Source organism: Salmo trutta, chromosome 14 (genome assembly GCF_901001165.1).
Source record: "Salmo trutta chromosome 14, fSalTru1.1, whole genome shotgun sequence".
NCBI classification, from domain to species: domain Eukaryota; kingdom Metazoa; phylum Chordata; class Actinopteri; order Salmoniformes; family Salmonidae; genus Salmo; species Salmo trutta.
This window is the reverse complement of record NC_042970.1, coordinates 45205263-45227477: the sequence shown is the minus strand read 5'-3', so window position 1 is coordinate 45227477 and position 22215 is coordinate 45205263. Positions and strand designations below refer to the sequence as shown.

General features: G+C 46.0%; 1 protein-coding gene across 3 annotated transcripts in view; it reads left to right on the top strand.

The window, feature by feature from the left end:
• Nucleotides 1-22215, top strand: part of cacna1da (calcium channel, voltage-dependent, L type, alpha 1D subunit, a) — a 119356-nt gene that overhangs the window by 51548 nt on the left and 45593 nt on the right. For all 3 annotated transcript variants that reach the window (XM_029776072.1, XM_029776071.1, XM_029776073.1), the window contains exons 4-8: nt 2478-2617; nt 6350-6552; nt 11107-11259; nt 11392-11588; nt 12078-12181. In XM_029776072.1, coding sequence (XP_029631932.1) covers nt 2478-2617; nt 6350-6552; nt 11107-11259; nt 11392-11588; nt 12078-12181 — 797 coding nt within the window. The remainder of the gene's footprint in view (nt 1-2477; nt 2618-6349; nt 6553-11106; nt 11260-11391; nt 11589-12077; nt 12182-22215) is intronic.

The following is a 22215-nucleotide window of genomic DNA, read 5'->3' as shown; positions in this document are numbered from 1 at the left end:
CCTCCAAGTTATCCCGTCCTCCCTGTCTACAGTACCTACCACAGCAAGACCGTCACCGTGGAGCCTCCAAGTTATCCCGTCCTCCCTGTCTACAGTACCTACCACAGCAAGACCGTCACCGTGGAGCCTCCAAGTTATCCCGTCCTCCCTGTCTACAGTACCTACCACAGCAAGACCGTCACCGTGGAGCCTCCAAGTTATCCCGTCCTCCCTGTCTACAGTACCTACCACAGCAAGACCGTCACCGTGGAGCCTCCAAGTTATCCCGTCCTCCCTGTCTACAGTACCTACCACAGCAAGACCGTCACCGTGGAGCCTCCAAGTTATCCCGTCCTCCCTGTCTACAGTACCTACCACAGCAAGACCGTCACCGTGGAGCCTCCAAGTTATCCCGTCCTCCCTGTCTACAGTACCTACCACAGAAAGACCGTCACCGTGGAGCCTCCAAGTTATCCCGTCCTCCCTGTCTACAGTACCTACCACAGCAAGACCGTCACCGTGGAGCCTCCAAGTTATCCCGTCCTCCCTGTCTACAGTACCTACCACAGCAAGACCGTCACCGTGGAGCCTCCAAGTTATCCCGTCCTCCCTGTCTACAGTACCTACCACAGCAAGACCGTCACCGTGGAGCCTCCAAGTTATCCCGTCTATGCGGACCTCGGAAACTGTGTTTTACACTTCCCGGGTCACGTTGGATGGACCCGCGCCCGAGTGTCTGCTTTCTATGTCTGTCTGATTTCGACCTGTGTCATGTCGGGTCAACGTTGAGATGGGATGAGTTGATTGGTTCGAATTTGATGAAGTCAGAGCTCTGCCTGTTGTTCCCGACTGAATACAGCCGCTGTGGGGTGGTGGCCAGGGCTTTGTCCCAAAACGTACCTCAAACGTGCCCCTGTGGGCCCCGGGTCAAACGTTAGGGAACAGGATGCCGTTCGGGACGCAGGCCCAGGGGGATTCTAGAGCGTAATCATGCTCCGGTTGGAAGATTTGAGTTGCTTCATTACGCCAGGTAGCAGCCAGGCCTGATGGGGGGGGGGGGTTTGTGGGGGTCGGCTGCCTGGGCAGTGCTGCAGCGGGCCGAGGGAAACACTTTGGAAACACTTTGTGCAACGTTGATCAACTGGATGAACTAGAGTCAGGAGGCCAGCGACACTTGTCTGGCTAATCCAAAAACATCCTATATCCCTCTGTGTGTGTGTGTGTGTATTTGTATGCGTGTGTGTGTGTGTTTGTATGCAGCTCTGTGCAGAAATCGCTATGCTTTTCGCCTAATTTCAGTTTATGTGACAAAACAAGCACGTATAGTGTGATTGAGGTAGCTATGCACGTATAAGTAGGGTTAAAGTGACAAGGCAACAGGATAGATAATAGACAGAAGTAGCAGTGTATGTGGTGAGTGTGAAAGGGTGTGTGTGTGTGTGTGTGCATGTCTGTGTGTGTGTCCGTTTGTGTGCGTGCGTGTGTGTGTGTCTGTTTGTGTACCTGCGTGTGTGTGTGTTTGTGTACCTGCGTGTGTGTGTGTGTGTGTGTATGCGTGTGTGTGTGTGTGTGCGTGTCCAGGTGTTCCCTTCATTGCAGCCATCACGGTGATTGGCGTTTACGTAACAGTGAGGGAGTTTACAGTTTTCCCTTTTGTCTCTCTACGGTTGTAGCTGCCTCTCTCTCCAATGAATACATTCCAGAAACAGAGAAAGGACCTAAATGGATTGTGTGTGTTTAGCTTGTGTGTACTGTGTGGGTATTAAGCTTGGGCGATATACCGTTAATACCGTATTCCCGGGGTATTTTGAAATACCAATGGCTGCGGGGGTTTGTGGTACGCCACCGCTTAGAACAATAAGTTAGGTATAATTATAAGAAATCTAAGACGTGTCAAATAAATGTCATCCATCTCAGGGCTCCAGCTATGCATTTAGTTTGCTAACTGGCTAGCTACTGTAAGTGGCTAAATGTCAACATCAAGCTTCTTGGTTACAGCAGAGACATTCAAATCCCCTCCCGGATCAAGATCCCTGTTGCCTAAATTGTTTTGTGCGTAATCTTAGAAATTATTATTGTAGATTTTTTTTTTTTTTTTATGTATAGAGCATCTTGTGTGCACTTACGGTAATACCGTGTACTCCGGTATGGCACAGAAAATGTATGACGGTAGGAAAATCGGTATACTGCCCAACCCTAGTGTGTACTGTGTGTGTGTGTGTGTGTGTGTGTGTGTGTGTGTGTGTGTGTGTGTGTGTGTGTGTGTGTGTGTGTGTGTGTGTGTGTGTGTGTGTGTGTGTGTTAATATTCTAATATGAATAATATGAATGGTCACTACTGTATAATAAATCATTAGTATGGCCCAACGCCCATAGCGATCGATTGTTTTCTTTCCCCTCTCTCTCGCTCTCTCTCTCTCTCTCTCTCTCTCTCTCTCTCTCTCCTCTCTCTCTCTCTCTCTCTCCTCTCTCTCTCCCTCTCTCTCTCTCTCTCTGCAGGAAACGGTAGAACATGTCTTCCTCGTCATTTTCACTATCGAAACCTTTCTGAAGATTATCGCCTACGGTTTAGTGGCGCACCAGAACGCGTATGTGAGAAACGGATGGAACATGCTGGATTTTGTCATCGTCGTTGTCGGGTAGGTATCTCCAATCTTCCTTTCTCTCCAGCCGCTCATTCAACTGGAATTCATCTGAAGGGCTAAAGCGATTTTCGATAGTATGGACTTCCTCAGTTCTGATTGTGTTGTGAAGTACTTGATTAAATCGTCTCGGAGTAGGAGTGCTGATCCAGGGTCAGGTCCCGCCTGTCCATTCATTATAATTTGCAAGGCAAATCTGATCCCAGAACAGTACTTATGCCCAGACACTGAGAAGCTTGATGAATACAGGCCCAGGTCATTTTTTGTGTTTCAGTTTAGGTTTTGAATTTGAACTGCAGCTCCTCATTTGAGCCTGACTGTGCACTTGTTTGTGACAGTGGTTGAGTTTGTTCATTCCCAAATAGCACCGTATTCCCTATATACCGGGCCCTGGTCAAAAGTAGTACACTCTTATATAGGGAATAGGGTGCCATTCCGGACGTGTCCACTGTCGGTGGCCCAGTACTAATATGGACGGACCCTCATCCACTTACAGTATATGACCCAGAAAAGACATGGAGGATAAATCACAACTTTACCACCACTGGAGTGACTCACCATCTCGCCATGTTCCATCGCTTCTCTCCCACCCTCGCTTCCTTTTCTCAATCATTCTATATTCTCCCTCTCTTTCTCCTCTTTCTCTCTATCTTTCTCTTCCTTTCCTCTCTCGCTCTCTCTCTCTCTCCCTCTTTCTCCTTTCCTCCTCTCTAGCTTTCTCTTCCTCTCCCACCCTCCTCTCTCCTCTTTCTCCCTCCCTCCCTCTGCCCCCTCCCTCCCTCCCTATCTCCCTATCTCTCTCCCTCTATCCCTCCCTATCTCCCTATCTCTATCCCTCCCTATCTCCCTATCTCTCCCTCCCACCCTCTCTCCCTGCCCTATCCCTATCTCTCTCCCTCTATCCCTCCCTATCTCTCTCCCTCCCTGCCTATCTCCCTATCTCTCTCCCTCCCTCCCTCTCTCCCTGCCTCCCTCTCTCCCTCCCTCCCTCGCTCCCTATCTCCCTATCTCCCTATCTCCCTCCCCTCCCTCCCTCCCTCCCTCCCTCCCTCCCTCCCTCCCTCCCTCCCTGCCTATCTCCCTATCTCCCTCCCTCCCTCTCCCTCCCTCCCTCTCTCCTCTAATACACACACAGTCCAGTGGGTAGCTAGGTCAGATCTGTGTCTGTATGCGGCATGTGGGTTGATCTGTCATGCAGTCAGATGCAGAGAGATGCATCCTGCTAGGATGACTGACTGACTGACTGACTGACTGACTGACTGACTGACTGACTGACTACAGCACACGCATTGAAGTCATCATAGAAACGGCACACTAAGATAAGCCCTGTCGATATCCAAATATAGACGTGTCAATATCCTCACAACTGAACGGGACACACTAAAATACTGCACGCAGGCCAAATGACTGCACAAACTACACTACATGACCAAAAGTATGTGGACATCTGCTTGACAAACATCTCTTTCCAAAATCATGGGCATTAATATGGAGTTGGTCCCCCTCTTTGCTGCTGTAGCAGCCTCCACACTTCTGGGAAGGCTTTCCACTAGATGTTGGGCTACAAGAGCATCGGGCACTGATGTTGGGCGATTAGGCCTGGCTCGCAGTTGGCATTCGAATTCATCCCGAAGGTGTTCAATGGGGTTGAGGTCAGGGCTCTGTGCAGGCCAGTCAAGTTCTTCCACACCGGTCTCGACAAACCATTTCTGTATGGACCTCGCTTTGTGCATGGGGGAATTGTCATGATGAAACAGGAAAGGGCCTTCCCCAAACTGTTGCCACAAAGTTGGAAGTGCAGAATTGTCTAGAATGTCATTGTATGCTGCAGCGTTAAGATTTCCCTTCACTGGAAGTAAGGGTCCTAGTCCGAACCATAAAAAACAGCCACAGGCCATTCTTCCTCCTCCACCAAACTTTACAGTTGGCGCTATGCTTTTGGGCAGGTAGTGTTCTGGGGAAGCGTGATTCATCACTCCAGAGAACGTGTTTCCACTGCTCCAGAGTCCAATGGCGGTGAGCTTTACACCACTCCAGCCAACGTGATCTTAGGCTTGTGTGTGGCTACTCGGCCATGGAAACTCATTTCATGAAGCTCCCGACAAACAGTTCTTGTGCTGACGTTGCTTCCAGAGGCAGTTTGGAACTCGGTAGTGAGTGTTGCAACCGAGAACAGACGCGCTTCAGTACTCGGCTGTCCTGTTCTGTGAGCTTGTGTGGCCTACCATTTCGCGGCTGAGACGTTGTTGCTCCTAGACAGCACTTACAGTTGAACGGGGCAGCTCTAGCAGGGCAGAAATTTGACAAACTGACTTGTTGGAGAGGTGGCATCCTATGACGGTGCCACGTTGAAAGTCGCTGAGCTCTTCAGTAAGGCCATTCTACTGCCAATGTTTGTCTATGGAGATTGCATGGCGGTGTACTCGATTTTATACACCTGTTAGCAACAGGTGTGGCTGAAATAGCCACTAATTTTTGAAGGGGAGTCCACATACCTTTGTATATATAGTGTATGTGATGTCAGATCAAATGATGGCCTCATTGGGATCTGTCATCATTATCATCATTATCAGAATTTCTTTTTAAGTACTCTACAAGAAAGTACAGTTACAGTATAATAAAAGGGGCTCAGCATATACATTTGGTATTCTATTCTGATGATATTCTATTCTGAAGGTATTATTTTCATATGAACTGATGAGTGAGCCATCAAACACCTCAGTGAGAGGCCATCGGTTTTTCTACTCTGATTCAGTCCAACATCAGTTTGCTACAGCTGCTGCAGCAGCCTGTGATGGTAGCCCTAAAGTAAAGCCCTCTACAGCCCTCCAGTCCTCTACTGGCAACTCCATTCAGCCCATTTAGTGCCTACTGCTGCCCAGTAGGTGAGGACTGGCTAACTGCCTGGAACTAAACGTCTGCTTTTTTTTACAATAGGATGTTCATTGTTCACTCCATCCATAAACTACAGTATAATACTGTGTTTTTACCTGCTGTGTGTGTGTGTGTGCGTGTGTTTGTGTGTGTGAGTGTGAAAAGAAAAGATAATGGACCTAAATATATATTTATATGATCTTTGAGAACTAACAATCACCGAAACGAAAGCTAGACATTCAGAGAGAATTGAACATTCCAAAACAATGAATTTAGCAATATTGATTTTGTTATTATGTTTGAGCAAAATAACATTTCATTAGCCATGGCAAAATGCATAGAATTGCAGGAAATTTGCTTTAAAACTGCGAAATGTTCTCTCAGCTCCATAGCCGCGGGAAGAAGGGGTGCTGAGGGTTCTGCAGCACCCCCTGAAAAATCATTTGCAAACAAATTATTAGAGGATCGATATTGCCATCTGTAGCACGGGCAAAAAAATTATAATTAGTGCAGGGAAACTTTTTAACCAGCCCAACTGTACGTTTCTTTAGAGTCTATTGTATTGGTCTGGGCCCGTATTTATAAAGTCTCGGGAGTGGGACTGCTGATCTACTGTGTTTTGCCTTTTATATCATAATGAATAAGATTGCATGAACATGGGGAACCTGATCCTAGATCAGCATTCCAACTCCTACTCTGAGAGAGGAATATGGGCCCTGAATCCAATGCTCCAGTCCTTTTAACATGTTCTCTCTCTTTCAGTAGTAAGTCAGTGCTGTGCTGGAATGTTTGATCTGTAACATTCTCTTTCTGATGTGTTTCCTGTAACATGTTTTCCCTGGTTTTTCTCCACAGGCTGTTCAGTGTTGTCCTGGAGCTTTTGACCAAAGACTCCGTTGAGACGAAGGAGGAAGCGGAGGCGGGTGCGGCGGCAGCTGCGGCGGCAGCGCTCCACCCCTCCGCCCACGGCCACGGGGGAAAGTCGGGCGGCTTCGACGTCAAAGCCCTCCGAGCCTTCCGTGTGCTGCGACCCCTACGCCTGGTCTCAGGAGTGCCCAGTGAGTTACTGTTGTCTGACCCTTCACCTTTGACCCCACAACACCACCAACCAGACCTAGGTTCAAATGCAATTTGAGATAATTTCAAATACTTTATCTGGACTTGATTGAGCTTGCCTGACACCATGGAACAGAATAGTTACAAGGAGTGCGAACCCCATCCATCTGGCACTCCAGGCAGGCTAAAGAACATTTCAAATATTTCAAAGAGTATATTAACCTAGGTCTGACACGAACACAGTGTTGTTGTGAGTGCTGACTGATCCCTCATGATGAAACATGCACAGCAACCTCCATTGACCTACAGTATATAGGCTAACCTCTGAAAGGCACTACGTAACACCACGCCAATAAATAACACTGCGGCAAACTGTGACCTGATTTTCAGTTTTTCATTTGAGTCATTTAGCAGAGCAACTTACAGTAAGTGCGTTCATCTTAAGATAACTGGGTGGGACAACCACATATCAGATTCAGATTCAGAGTGTTTAACAGTCACATGTACAGGGTTGCAGGTGTGATCGCATGGTACAGTTGAAATCTTAGGCTCCGGGCTCTAACATGCAGGACAAAGTGAAATAAAATAATGAAAATGGTAATTATACAATAAAAATAGAAATAGCACTGTATACATTATAACAACTGGAGCAGTGATGAATAAATACATTTCCATTGGGGTGGAGGCTGAGGAGACTGTTGAAGTGGTGAGGGGGAATGATCATAGGGGGAGCAGAATGACCATTGAGGTGGTGTGGGGACCAAGTGAAATAAAAACTATTAAAATGATAGATATAAACTCAGCAAAAAAAGAAATGTCCTCTCACTGTCAACTGCGTTTATTTTCAGCAAACGTAACATGTGTAAATATTTGTATGAACATAACAAGATTCAACAACTGAGACATAAACTGAACAAGTTCCACAGATATGTGACTAACAGAAATTGAATAATGTGTCCCTGAACAAAGGGGGGGGGGGGTCAAAATCAAAAGTAAGTCACTATCTGGTGTGGCCACCAGCTGCATTAAGTACTGCAGTGCATCTCCTCCTCATGGACTGCACCAGATTTGCCAGTTCATGCTGTGAGATGTTACCCCACTCTTCCACCAAGGCACCTGCAAGTTCCATTTCTGGGGGGGAATGGACTTAGCCCTCACCCTCTGATCCAACAGGTCCCAGACGTGCTCAATGAGATTGAGATCCGGGCTCTTCGCTGGCCATGGCAGAACACTGACATTCCTGTCTTGCAGGAAATTACGCACAGAACGAGCAGTATGGCTGGTGGCATTGTCATGCTGGAGGGTCATGTCAGGATGAGCCTGCAGGAAGGGTACCACATGAGGGAGGAGGATGTCTTCCCTGTAACGCACAGCGTTGAGATTACCTGCAATGACAACAAGTTCAGTCCGATGATGCTGTGACACACCGCCCCAGACCATGACGGACCCTCCACCTCCAAATCGATCCCGCTCCAGAGTACAGGCCTCGGTGTAACGCTCATTCCTTCGACGATAAACGCGAATCTGACCATCACCCCTGGTGAGAGAAAACCGCGACTCGTCAGTAAAGAGCACTTTTTGCCAGTCCTGTCTGGTCCAGCAACGGTGGGTTTGTGCCCATAGGCGACGTTGTTGCCAGTGATGTCTGGTGAGGACCTGCCTTACAACAGGCCTACAAGCCCTCAGTCCAGACTCTCTCAGCCTATTGCAGACAGACTGAGCACTGATGGAGGAATTGTGCGTTCCTGGTATAACTCGGACAGTTGTTGTTGATATCCTGTACCTGTCCCCCAGGTGTGATGTTCGGATGTACCAATCATGTGCAGGTGTTGTTACACGTGGTCTGCCACTGCGAGGATGATCATCTGTCTGTCCTGTCTCCCTGTAGCCCTGTCTTAGGCGTCTCACAGTACGGACATTGCAATTTATTGTCCTAGCCACATCTGCAGTCCTCATGCCTCCTTGCAGCATGCCTAAGGCACATTCACACAGATGAGCAGGGACCCTGGGCATCTTTCTTCTGGTGTTTTTCAGAGTCAGTAGAAAGGCCTCTTTAGTGTCCTAAGTTTTCATAACTATGACCTTAATTGCCTACTGTCTGTAAGTTGTTAGTGTCTTGATGACCGTTCCACAGGTGCCTTCTCATGAATTGTTCATGGGAAACAGTGTTTAAACCTTTTACAATGAAGATCTGTGAAGTTATTTGGATTTTTACAAATTATCTTTGAAAGACAGTGTTCTGAAAAGGGACGTTTCTTTTTTTGCTGAGTTTATATATATACATATTAAAACTGCAACAGTTATGAATGTTAGTTATGGGCAGAGTAAAAGTAACCTAGGGGGGACGGTAAGTGACCGTTGAGGGGTTGCGGGGGAAAAATGTCCATAGGGGGAGTAGCAGGTTGGAGCAGGTATCTGACTAGTGGTGGCTATTCAGCAGCCTGATTGTTAGTCAGGCCTACTATTGTTGTGTCGTCAGCAAACTACAGGAGGGGACGGAGGACGCACCCTTGCGGACACACCCGTGTTGAGAATCAGTGTCGAGGAGGAATTGTTACCTTCACCACCTGGGTTTGGTGGCCCGTCGGTAAATCCAGGACCCAGTTCCATAGGGAGGAGTTCAGACCCAGGGCCGTGTGCTTTGTAGTGAGCTGCTAGGGCACTCTGGCATTGAAGGCCGAGCTGTAGTCGATGAACAGCATCCGAACATATGCATACCTTTTGTCCAGGTGTGTAAGGGCAGTGTGCAGTTTAATGGCGATTGCGTCGCCCGTGGATGTGTCAGGGCGGTCGGCGAATTGGAGAGTGTGTCGGGGAGGGAGGAGGTGATATGGTCTTTGCGAGGGTTAACACGTTTGAATAACTACAGTATGGGGGGGAAGAAAAGTACAAGTGTTAGTACACAAAACACTTTTCTTTTTTTTTTGGACTGCCAATATCTCTACAATGATACACCCAATTCAGTCCACCTCAATGTCGTTTTCTCAACCTTCCCTCTCTGCACCTTCATGTTGTCTTGAGATGAAGGTGGTAGGTTTGATCAATGTGGGTTCCAGTGGGTTCTATTCCTGCATACACATCACGAACATGTTAATTAGGGCTGGGAATTGCCAGGTACCTCACAATAGGATATTATCACCGTACTTATGTGCCGATACGATATGTATTGCAATCCTATATCTATCAAATTTCGATATGTATTGCAATCCTATATCTATCAAAATTCAATATGTATTGCGATTCTATACTGCAGTGATGGTTTAACCTGGTAAAAATCGATTTAACCTCATGAAACACGCTTTCTGGCATTGCTCCACCATCTTTATTTTTATTTTTTTCACCCCGTTTTCACCACAATTTTGTGGTATCCAATTGGTAGTTACAGTCTTGTCTCATCGCTGCAACTCCAGTACGGACTCGGCAGAGGCGAAGGTTGAGAGCCGTGAGAGCCACTGCACCACTAGGGAGGCATTGCTCCACCATTTTACAGAAATTCCAACCGACGAGTTATCAGCCGACGAGAAGAACCAACCGCCGAGTTATCAGGAAGCATACTCTTAACGATGGTCAGGGACAGCTATTGTTGGGGTAGCACCAGATGAAGTATTACCTGCATTTGGCTCCTATTTCAGGGTCAATCCTTAAGAAATAAAGGTCTGCTCAAAACATGTTGGCTCACTAGGTATAGGATGATAAATAACAGAGTTTTGGCACAGGTACATCCAACAAGCACTAGTTAACAACCAAGCAATTTTTTTTACAAATCTAGACTTGGGGTCACAATATTTTTGTATATATATTTTTTTACACTGTTTGGACTTACGTGACCCCAAAAAAAACGCTTAGCCGGCCCGCCCAAGAATTACAATGGCAGGAAAATCCAAGAATGATTTCCGAAACGCTATATCCAGAAATCTTTCACATTTCTGTTCTTTCATAAGATAAACTCCTTGATTAATCATGCGTGTGTAATAGATTACTGTTTTCAGATTTTTCATTCATAGATTTTAGATGTGTATGAGTATTATTTTTAAATACGCCATATATCCAATGTTTAGCTGGAATGGAATGTTCGTTTCCTGTATATTTGACTGTGATACAGTATGTGGTTGTCTCGCCTAGCTATCTTAAGATGAATGCACTTACTGTAAGTCGCTCTGGATAAGAACATCTGCTAAATGACAAATGTCAAATGTAAATGTTTTACGTACAGATCTCATATTACATATCATTGTAAAAACAGAATCATTTCAAACCTTGATTACATTGGGATACGATCACATATGCCTGTATTTATGCGTGGCAATACTTGGGAAAGGATTTCTACGTCCAAGAAGTTAAACATTTATAATAATAATTCAAGTAATGGTACAGACAGGAGACGTGAGGTGAGACTCGTACCTCCGTCGCCAGGGAGATATGTAGTCCGGAGTCAAGAGAGTTTACCAATGGACCTTGACTCAAATTCAACCACACACAGTGTTACTGTAACACACGCACGCACAAACACCTAGCTATGTCGTCCTTCTCTAACACGTACGTTTGACTCTCTGTAGGTTTACAGGTTGTGTTGAACTCCATTATTAAAGCCATGGTCCCTCTCCTCCACATCGCCCTGCTGGTCCTGTTTGTCATCATCATCTACGCCATCATCGGCCTTGAGCTCTTCATTGGCAAAATGCACGCTACCTGCTTCTTCCCCAGCACAGGTAAGAGCGTGTGTGTGTGGGTGCGTGCGTGCGTGCATCTTACCATCTGTGTGTGTGTACATGACTATTGCAATTGTGGTTTCAGTCTCTCTCTCTTTCCGGCTCTCCTCCCCCCCTCCCCTCTCTTTGTAGGCATGATAGCGGAGGACGAGCCGGCTCCGTGTGCGATCTCAGGGCACGGGCGCCAGTGTCCCATCAATGGCACCGAGTGCAGGGAGGGCTGGCACGGCCCCAACGACGGCATCACCAACTTTGACAACTTCCTGTTCGCCATGCTGACCGTGTTCCAGTGTATCACCATGGAGGGCTGGACGGACGTGCTCTACTGGGTGAGGCCCTCGGTCATAGAGATCTTATCAAATCAAATTGCGTTTGTCACGTGCGGTGAATACAACAGGTGCGGTAGACCTTACAGTGAAATGCTGACTTACAAGCTCTTTCCCAACGATGCAGTTGAATTCTTTTCAAATTGTATGTGCCCTCTGCACTCCTCGTGTGAACTTTGACCCGCTCACTCCCTCTGAGAGCTGATGTGTCAGAAGATTAGTCACTGGGCCTGGATGTGACTGACATTCAAATGATTAAAGGTTCAGTCAAGCCTTTCTCTATATATCGGAGTCCCAGAACCTTCCCCTCACCTTTTTTCTCACTCTCAACTATAAAGAGGGTTTTCCCCCTTCATCTTGCAGTCTTAGCAAACTGTTTTCCTCACCTTTCTCTACCTCTGACTATCCACGTTATTCTCTTTCTCTTCCTCCCCTCTTTCTTCTTCTTCTTCTTCTTTCCCCATCTCTCTCGGGTGACGGGTGCTCCTCCAGATGAATGATGCTATGGGTCTAGAGCTTCCATGGGTCTACTTTGTATCTCTGGTCATCTTCGGCTCCTTCTTTGTACTGAACCTGGTTCTGGGAGTGTTGAGCGGGTAAGACACCTCTGTCTCTCTCTCTACGTCTGTCTGTCTGTTAACCTGCTACTCTGGCCGCATACAGGTCTGTCTGTCTGTCTGTCTGTCTGTCTTTCTCTATGTCTGTGTCTTTCTCTCTACGTGTCTGTCTGTCTTTCTCTATGTCTGTGTCTTTCTCTCTACGTGTCTGTCTGTCTTTCTCTATGTCTGTGTCTTTCTCTCTACGTCTTTCTGTACATGTCTGTCTGGCTTTCTCTATGTCTGTGTCTTTCTCTACGTCTTTCTGCCTGTACGTCTGTCTGTCTGGTAACCTGCTGCTTTGGGCCCACCGTATTCTTTGTTAGTCGAATCATCCTGGGCTCCTTTTTCATGCTTAACCTTGTGCTGGGTGTGCTGAGTGGGTAACCAGCTGAGGGTGCTGAGTGCTCTGCAGTGTGTGGGTGCTATGTGTGTGTGTTTGTGTGCACTGTGTACAGTGCGTGTGCAATGCGGGGTGAGACAAGGGAAAGACCATGGAGTGGCTTGCTTTGTATGGTGTTGGGGAATGGTGAGAAAGTCTCCGGGAGACAGAGAACAGGTATGGCGATACTCAAGTCACTGGTAAATACAATACAAATTTAAATCAGACTGATGCTGTTTCACTGCCCTGGCCACCACAAACATAACCTTTGTTGACCTGTCATTTGTTTTGCATTGCTTTTCCTCGCCACGACGACCGACACCCCAACCCCGTCATCACCACTACCACCCAAACTCCCGAGAGAGGAAATTAATCTCATTCCTCGCCCTTCACTCCCTCCTCAGCCTAACTCCCTAAACTCTCTCGCTCCAGTATCTACTGCCGCTTCCATTCCCCTGCAGTGGGGGAGGAAGCGTGTTAGTGGGGGTGAGGTGTTAGTTCATAGTACTCGCTAGTCTATGGCCAGCAGCACTCAGAGGATGCGTGTTCTTTCTTAGAGGGTTCCGTTGGTGGTTGGCAATGTTCCTGGGTTATGACCCCTTCTCTCTGTTAAACTGTACACTTTTTTTTTTAGAAACGCCGTGAATCATTTTTTGGGGAACTGTGAAGTTTTGTTTGAGGTGTAGACTAGTGGCGGATCAAGTTAAGAGAAAATTATAGTTGAGTGTGACGTGTAGTAATTGTAGATGATTATAGGCATTCGTATGTCATACTGTAATATGTTATGAATGGGACTGATTATTCAAGTAGCAACTTACGTTGGAACAAGACCCACTGGGCACAACAGAACAGCTAAATTAACGTTTGTTTTTACAAAATTGACGTATCAATTTCCAATGTATACAATAATTGTGAAGTGTACGTGTTATATTCACATTCATAGCATGTTATATCCTCTCCCGCTAACACCTTTCGGCTTCCAGAAAGTTCTATCGTGAGTATTTAGCAGGCCTTTGCAAACACACGCCTGTGGGAACATTCTGAGAACCACAATTGTTTTTTAAATTTTTTATTGAACCTTTATTTAACTAGGCAAATCAGTTAAGAACAAATTCTTATTTTTACAATGACGGCCTACCCCGGGTGCTTTTTATGTGACCATAAAAAAACAAAAAAAAAAATATCATAATCTTAATTAAGAAATTACAAATAAAATATGTGTTTTATTGTTTAAACGATAAGAAAAAAAAGAATACAATTACATGTGACCATAAAAATGAAAACATTTAAATAATAATAATAATTTTAAAAACGACATCTTTTTTTATTGTTTAAACGATAAGAAAAAAATCATACAATTACATGTGCATTTAAAATGCAGATATGGCCCTGCATATGACTGCTAGGGGGAAATGCAGTTTAATCTACTTTAGTCATGGTTACCAGATTTGTACTTGCAGAGCAATCATTGCACATTTTCTCCGGGCCGTCACTTTTTTTCGACATGGCATCTTGTAGTCTGGTTCTAGATATGCCATCAGGGCATTGAAGCCGACAACCTCTACCATTGACAATGGCTGCATATCAACTACAATCATTTCTGTAATCAGCTCTGTGAATTCCTCACGCCGTCCGTTATCGTACTTCTTTCCTGTGAAGACCCAGTCTAATGTCTCTTGTTCGGGGTCTGCGCTGCTGCTAGCAACAGTTTCGGTCTCAAGGTGCCTCCATTTCAGATGGTTAAGCATTGCACCTGTACTGCAAGTACAGCTCATTTCCACTTCGCCAAGTTTGCATTTCACCTACTTATTTAGCTTCTCAAAGTATTGCCATGCCGGACTTCGCTGCTGTCGCTTCCCTGTCTCACTCTCTGCCGTTTTCCCAACTGTGAACGACGATGACCTGCGGAGCGCTTTATATCCTTTGGCAAATGATTTGAAAGATGCATATCTCCTACTAACATGACAGCATTGTTGCATTAGGTATTTGTTCAATTTATGGTTGGGCGATATTTGTTGGTGACCTTCTACGACATGCTACTCTAACTATCGCGATATTATATGTTTTATTTGTCAAATGCGTCGTAAACAACAGGTGTAGACTAACAGTGAAATAAATGCATACGTACAGGTCCTTTTCCAACAATGTAGAGTTAAAGCAGCTCTGTGCAGAAATCGCTATGCATTTCGCCTAATTTCAGTTTATGTGACAAAACAAGCACGTATAGTGTGATTGAGGTAGCTATGCACGTATAGGCAGGGTTAAAGTGACAAGGCAACAGGATAGATAATAGACAGAAGTAGCAGTGTATGTGGTGAGTATGAAAGTGTGTGTGTGTGTGTGTGGCATCAGTATGCATGTGTGCACATATGTAGTCAGTGCAAGAGAGTGATGCAAAAAAGGGTCAATGCAGGTAGTCCAGGTCGCCATTTGGTTATCTATTTAGCGGTATTGTTTAGCAGTCTTATGGCTTGGGGGTAGAATTTTTTCAGGGTCCTGTTGGTTCCAGACTTAGTGAACTGGTACCGCTTGCCATGTGGTAGCAGAGAGAACAGTCTATGGCTTTGGTGGCAGAAGTCTTTGACCATTTTTTGGGCCTTCCTCTGACACCGCCTGGCATAGAGGTTCGGGACAGCTGGGAGCTCGGCCACAGTGATGTACTGGGCCGTACTCACCACCCTCTGTAGCTCCATGTGGGTGCCTTGCAGTTGCCGTACCAAGCGGGGATGCAGCCAGTCAAGAGGCTCTCAATGGTGCAGCTGTTGAACTTTTTGAGGATTTGTGGGCTCATGTCAATCTAACAGTATTGCTTCCGTCCCTCTGAACAGGGACCCTCGGAACATGACAACAAAACATTGTTACCTATCGCTCCACAAAAGCCGTAGCTCTTTTCTGAGCAAGAGAAACAACTACTTCAAGGTTGTCACCGACTGAAACGCAACCAGTGCGCACCGCTAACTAGCTAGCCATTTCACACTGGTTACACCAAATCTTTTCAGCTTCCTGAGGGGCAAGATGTGTTGTCGTACCCTCTTCACAACTGTGTGGGTGTGTATGGACCATGTTAATTCCTTAGTGATGTGGAACTTTAAGCTCTTGACCCGCTCCTCTACAGCCCCATCAACGTGGATGGGTGCGTGCTTGCCCCTCAGTTTCCTGTAGTCCACGGTCAGATCCTTGGTCTTACTGACATTGAGGGAGAGGTTGTTGTCCTTGCACAACACTGCCATGTCTCTGACCTCCTCCGTATAGGCTGTCTCATCATTGTTGGTGATCATTCCTACCACCGTCATGTCATCAGGCAAACTTCATGATGGTGTTGGAGTCATGCGCGGCCACACAGTCGTGAGTGAACAGGGAGTACAGGAGGGGACTAAGCACACAACCCTGAAGGGCCCCGTGTTGATGGTCAGTGTGACGAATGTGTTTTTGCCTACCCTCACCGCCTGTGGGCGTCCTGCAAGAAGTCCAGGATCCAGTTGCGGAGGGAGGTGTTCAGTCCCAGGGTCCTGAGCTCGGTGATGAGCATGGAGGGCACTATGGTGTTGAATACTGAGCTGTAGTCAATGAACAGCATTCATACATGAGTATTCGTTTTGTCCAGGTTTGTGAGGGCAGTGTGGAGTGCAATAGAGATTGCGTCATCTGTGGATCTGTTGGGCTGGTATGCGAATTAGAGTGGGACCTAGGTGTCTGGGATGATGGTGTTGATGTGAGCCATGACCAACCTTTCCAAAGGATTTCATGGCTATAGATGTGAGGCCGGTTACCATGGCGTTTTTGGGCAGGGGAACTATGGTGGTCTGGTTGAAACAAGTTGGTATTACAGACCGGGTCAGGGACAGGTTGAAAATGTCAGTGAAGACACTTGCCAGCTGCCAGTATGATATAATAGTTTTGTACCGTTAATGACTAGATTATTCCAGACTCTGCATAGTTTTTTGCATATTTACTATGTTATAGTCGCATTCTCATTAAATAATCTTAGTATGGCTTCAACATATTCAACATATTGATTGAGGGCGGCAGGAAGCCTAGTGGTTAAGAGCATTGGGCCAGTAACCGAAAGGTCACTGGTTTGAATCCCTGAGCCGACTAGTAGGAAAAATCTGCCGACGTGCCCTTGAACAAGGCAGTTAATCCTAATTGCTCTGGATAAGAGAGTCTGCTAAGCTATTAAAACGTTAATATTGATACGGCCTAACTGATCAAACTGCTGCATTTTTATTTGTAAAGTTCAAGTAGAGTATTGTCTTGCACATCATGATATATCGCATATATTGACAAAGTCAAATGTCACGATATTCGATTTATTCATACACTGCTCAAAAAAATAAAGGGAACACTTAAACAACACAATGTAACTCCAAGTCAATCACACTTCTGTGAAATCAAACTGTCCACTTAGGAAGCAACACCGATTGACAATAAATTTCACATGCTGTTGTGCAAATGGAATAGACAACAGGTGGAAATTATAGGCAATTAGCAAGACACCCCCAATAAAGGAGTGGTTCTGCAGGTGGGAACCTCAGACCACTTTTCAGTTCCTATGCTTCCTGGCTGATGTTTTGGTCACTTTTGAATGCTGGCGGTGCTTTCACTCTAGTGGTAGCATGAGACAGAGTCTACAACCCACACAAGTGGCTCAGGTAGTGCAGCTCATCCAGGATGGCACATCAATGCGAGCTGTGGCAAGAAGGTTTGCTGTGTCTGTCAGCGTAGTGTCCAGAGCATGGAGGCGCTACCAGGAGACAGGCCAGTACATCAGGAGACGTGGAGGAGGCCGTAGGAGGGCAACAACCCAGCAGCAGGACCGCTACCTCCGCCTTTGTGCAAGGAGGAGCAGGAGGAGCACTGCCAGAGCCCTGCAAAATGACCTCCAGCAGGCCACAAATGTGCATGTGTCTGCTCAAACGGTCAGAAACAGACTCCATGAGGGTGGTATGAGGGCCCGACACCGTGCAGGACGTTTGGCATTTGCCAGAGAACACCAAGATTGGCAAATTCGCCACTGGCGCCCTGTGCTCTTCACAGATGAAAGCAGGTTCACACTGAGCACATGTGACAGACGTGACAGAGTCTGGAGACGCCGTGGAGAACGTTCTGCTGCCTGTAACATCCTCCAGCATGACCGGTTTGGTGGTGGGTCAGTCGTGGGGTGGCATTTCTTTGGGGGGCCGCACAGCCCTCCATGTGCTCGCCAGAGGTAGCCTGACTGCCATTAGGTACCGAGATGAGATCCTCAGACCCCTTGTGAGACCATATGCTGGTGCGGTTGGCCCTGGGTTCCTCCTAATGCAAGACAATGCTAGACCTCATGTGGCTGGAGTGTGTCAGCAGTTCCTGCAAAAGGAAGGCATTGATGCTATGGACTGGCCCGCCCGTTCCCCAGACCTGAATCCAATTGAGCACATCTGGGACATCATGTCTCGCTCCATCCACCAACGCCACGTTGCACCACAGACTGTCCAGGAGTTGGCGGATGCTTTAGTCCAGGTCTGGGAGGAGATCCCTCAGGAGACCATCCGCCACCTCATCAGGAGCATGCCCAGGCGTTGTAGGGAGGTCATACAGGCACGTGGAGGCCACACACACTACTGAGCCTAATTTTGACTTGTTTTAAGGACATTACATCAAAGTTGGATCAGCCTGTAGTGTGGTTTTACACTTTAATTTTGAGTGTGACTCCAAATCCAGACCTCCATGGGTTGATAAATTGGATTTCCATTGATTATTTTGTGTGATTTTGTTGTCAGCACATTCAACTATGTAAAGAAAAAAGTATTCAATAAGATTATTTCATTCATTCAGATCTAGGATGTGTTATTTTAGTGTTCGTTTTATTTTTTTGAGCAGTGTATATTGGCCAACCCTAGTTAAAAAATGTTTTTTCCTCTTTGTGATGACATTGGTTTTCGGTTATGTTCCAAATGTTAACGACAGGGTTGGAAATGAACACCCGCCAAATGCGGGTAGATTTGGTAATTGGCAGGTAACAATGGATATTTCACCAGCCACGTTGGCGGATGGTCACACAGCATTTGGGACTTAAAAAAAAATCCAAAACCCACATGTAGAAATTGGTGGAATTGACAAGAAAAGCTACTAAAGTGTGACTTTGTGCTCGTGTTTCTTGGCCAGTTACATCGTTTTGTTCACATGCAATATGATTTCATTTGCTAGGTTGTTTTTCGAAATTTTGAGTTTGCTGCAACTGTCTGCTGCTAGGAAGACATCGCAGTCTAAGATTTCTTTCATCACAGACAAGCGAGTGCCCAAGTAACCACGGCAACGGCCCACACATTTTCGTCTCACCTAATGATTGTGCTTGATTGAGCATGGATCAGGGCGTTCTGCCTCCCTAGGCGAGACAATGGACAGAGAAATAGGCATTCTTACCATATTTCTCAATGTCAAACCGGAGTGTCTTGTTTGCAACGCTGTTTGCAAATAATAACATTTTAGACATCCTTATGAAATCTAAGCATGGCACTTTCAAAAGTTACCTTTCCTCACAGACAGAGGCTGTGCCGAGACAGAAACATGTAAGCTTCGACTGCTGGCTACTCGTCCGTTGTATAACCCAACAACAGAAGTGCTTCCGGAAAAGATGCCTGGGATTAAACAAACATCTTCTCTTTTCAGAAAGAGAAAAGCTCAATTTAATAGGGACAGCATAGCAAAGTAAACGTGTTTTATCCCCTAGAATATTATAGGCTGCAGCTCAGCTTCAGATTGTCATAGAGAGGAATCAATAAATCCCCATATGCATTGGAGTCCCGTCTTTCGCGGGCATCTTAGAGCTTGTTTCTACCACAAGGTTAAGCATTATTATAGAACGCTTAATATAATCTGTAAATGTTTTATGTATTTATTTCAAAATATAAAGCTAACAATAGATATCCTTTTTGCTCTTTTCTTTAAGAAAAGGTATGTGATACCCTCACTCAATTCGAGCCCCGGTTTTAACCAAACACACCAAGCCCTTCCCAGACACGGAGGGATTTAATCAGTGCATGCGACAGTATCTATGGATAAAATAATTGTGCTCCAATTATATATGTAATTCTATGATTATTTATGCCCATAATAAATGTTGGTGCACATATAGGAGGTCCCTTACCAGGCAGAAGGGAATTTTACTCCCCCCCCCATCGTACGATGTTGCTATCACTATGCAGCCAACTACCTATAGTAGGTAACTGAATTTCTTATTAGTAATATGCCACCTGTTATCACGCATGGTACGACCCCATAATTGTTACAATTACAATGCAAATAACACTTTTATATAACATATTTAACATATATTTGAATATTCCTATAGAACTGTAAAAAAAGAGTGAGATCGTTTGAGCTTTAGAATCAAGTGCCTTCATAAATGCATGGCGGGCCTCGTTCCGCTGGAGCAGTGTAAAATAAGCTTTATGTCAATGACCCAGCCTTAACGAATTTACTTTATTTACATATCGAATTTGATTGTCCAACATCAGAATGTATTTATTCCGTCTCCGTTTCGAGTGGCCTCTTTCCTCTGCTGTGGTGCTGCATTGCAGTCAGTGATGCGTTCTCTCGGGAGCTGTCCATGGTCCTGAAATCAAATCGTCTGAGAGAGACAGAGATAGAAAGAGGGGGGAGAGAGAGAGAAAGAGAGAGAAAGCAAGTGAGAGAGCGAGATTAGGACGTAGTCCACTAAACTCCAGGAAGTGCTCACTCGTGCGCACTGCCCCATCATCCCCAGTTGAAAGAAACCGCACCACCGTGGTCATCTGCTCTGTTTTGCTCTTGTCTGGTGCGCATTACACACTGTCGGCAGGATCACTTGTGCCTGCATGTCAATGATTTCATTCTGGATTATTTTACCCGAGGTATTGCACATGTGTGTTCTTTGGACTGTATTCTCCTTACATGCTCCTTAATGATTCCATCAAAGATACCCAGCATTTCCACAAACTTCAGAAAGTTCCCATTATTTGGCTCGTTCAGCCTGTCGGTGGTCCCACGTAAAGCAATGTTCTTTAGTGGCCTTTACGCGTATCAGGGCTATGAGCCTCTGCAGCACCTGCTGCCAGTGGAGAGTCTCTCCGTCAATAGCCCGTTTGGGGCTTGGGTATCAATAGTTTGCGTGGCCACCAACCTGATCTCCAGCACCTTCTACCTCTGCAAACTATCTAGGTGATCATGCGACTTCTCATGCGAGCTGAGAAGGGTGGCACAGATTCTTCCAAGTCCCTGGCTCCATCCCTGACCAGCGCAGATTTGCGCTCGTGTGAAAAGAGTTTGCATCGTTTTGCTTGGAATAGACAAGCCATGGTCTCTCCACTCTCTCCCCATTCGCCATCCTCCTATTGTAGTGGGCCACCGAAAACTTTTGTTGCCCCTCATCTCTTGGGAAATACCCTTCTTTATCCTGATGGGGCCCAGCCTGCACTAACATATCCCGTAAAGATCCATTCATATATTTTGACCACTACCCTGGATTTTTTCTGTTTTCTGTCTGGGAGTCAGATTTAGCAGCAGCACCACCACTGTCATCGGGGACGGGGAGCGACGAATCTGAGTCCGGGTCCAAGATAGTTGGGTCTTCCCCGGCATTGTTCGGAGGTGTGGCTAGGCCTGGTGCGACCACCTGTTCTTGTCCAGCCAGAGAGCTGTCATCATCGGTGGAAGTGCATGGCTCGGACTCCTCCGGTTTGCCCTCTTCGCTGCTAGAATCAGCGGACGGGGGGCTCGTCTTTCTCGGTGAATGAATGGCCTGTCCTCAGAGGCTTGTCATTCTCCACACCGGCTGATGGACATTGCTGCACGCTGCTACATTTCACCAGGGAATGTCTTTGGTTTAGAGACTGTGCCTCTTTTCTCATTTGTTTTTTGAAATATTCGCTTCCTGATAGTTTTTTGTCTCTTAGACATGGTAGCAAATTGTTTCAAATCTCTATAGATGACTTTTATCTAAAGTGATATCCACTAGTAGTAGCTAGCTAACATTGACAGGCTAGGTTAGGCTACTGCCTTAATCACCAATCGTCTTCGTCACACACAAACATTAAAAAAACAACACAATCATTGAATTGGCAGAGACATTTTTGTTAATGTTTCACAATTGGATAATCCCATATAAACACACACATCACCATAGCTACCAAGGATAGTGGGACTGAACTTCGGGAGAAGCGGGAATGGGGTAGCGGGCGGGAACTGCAGCAACGCTATGAGGTGGTGGCTGGGGTGCCGCGGGCGGTGTAGCAGCCGATCAGGGGCGCCCGGAGGGAGGCAGCCAATTGTCAAAATGCCGCCCCAAATTCAATCTTGCCTAATGGGAGGGCCGGCCCTGGCATGCATCATTCCCAAAAACGTTTATTCATGATCATTTTGTCATTGTACTCCTAGATGTGTTTGTGTGCTTCTACATTTCTACTTAAAAACATGTAGCCTACTCCTTGTAAAAGAGCCCTGAACTACAATTATAAATAAGCCGTATCACTCAGCATTTTGTGTCAAGGCAGGCACATTGTTGATTCTTGATGTTCAGTTGTAGAACTGTTCATCTGTTTTTATTATTGGATCTAAATGATTTATTTTAACATACATTGGTTAAAAGACGCAGGTCACAATTATGTAATTAAATTAAGCAGTATTTTACTTATTA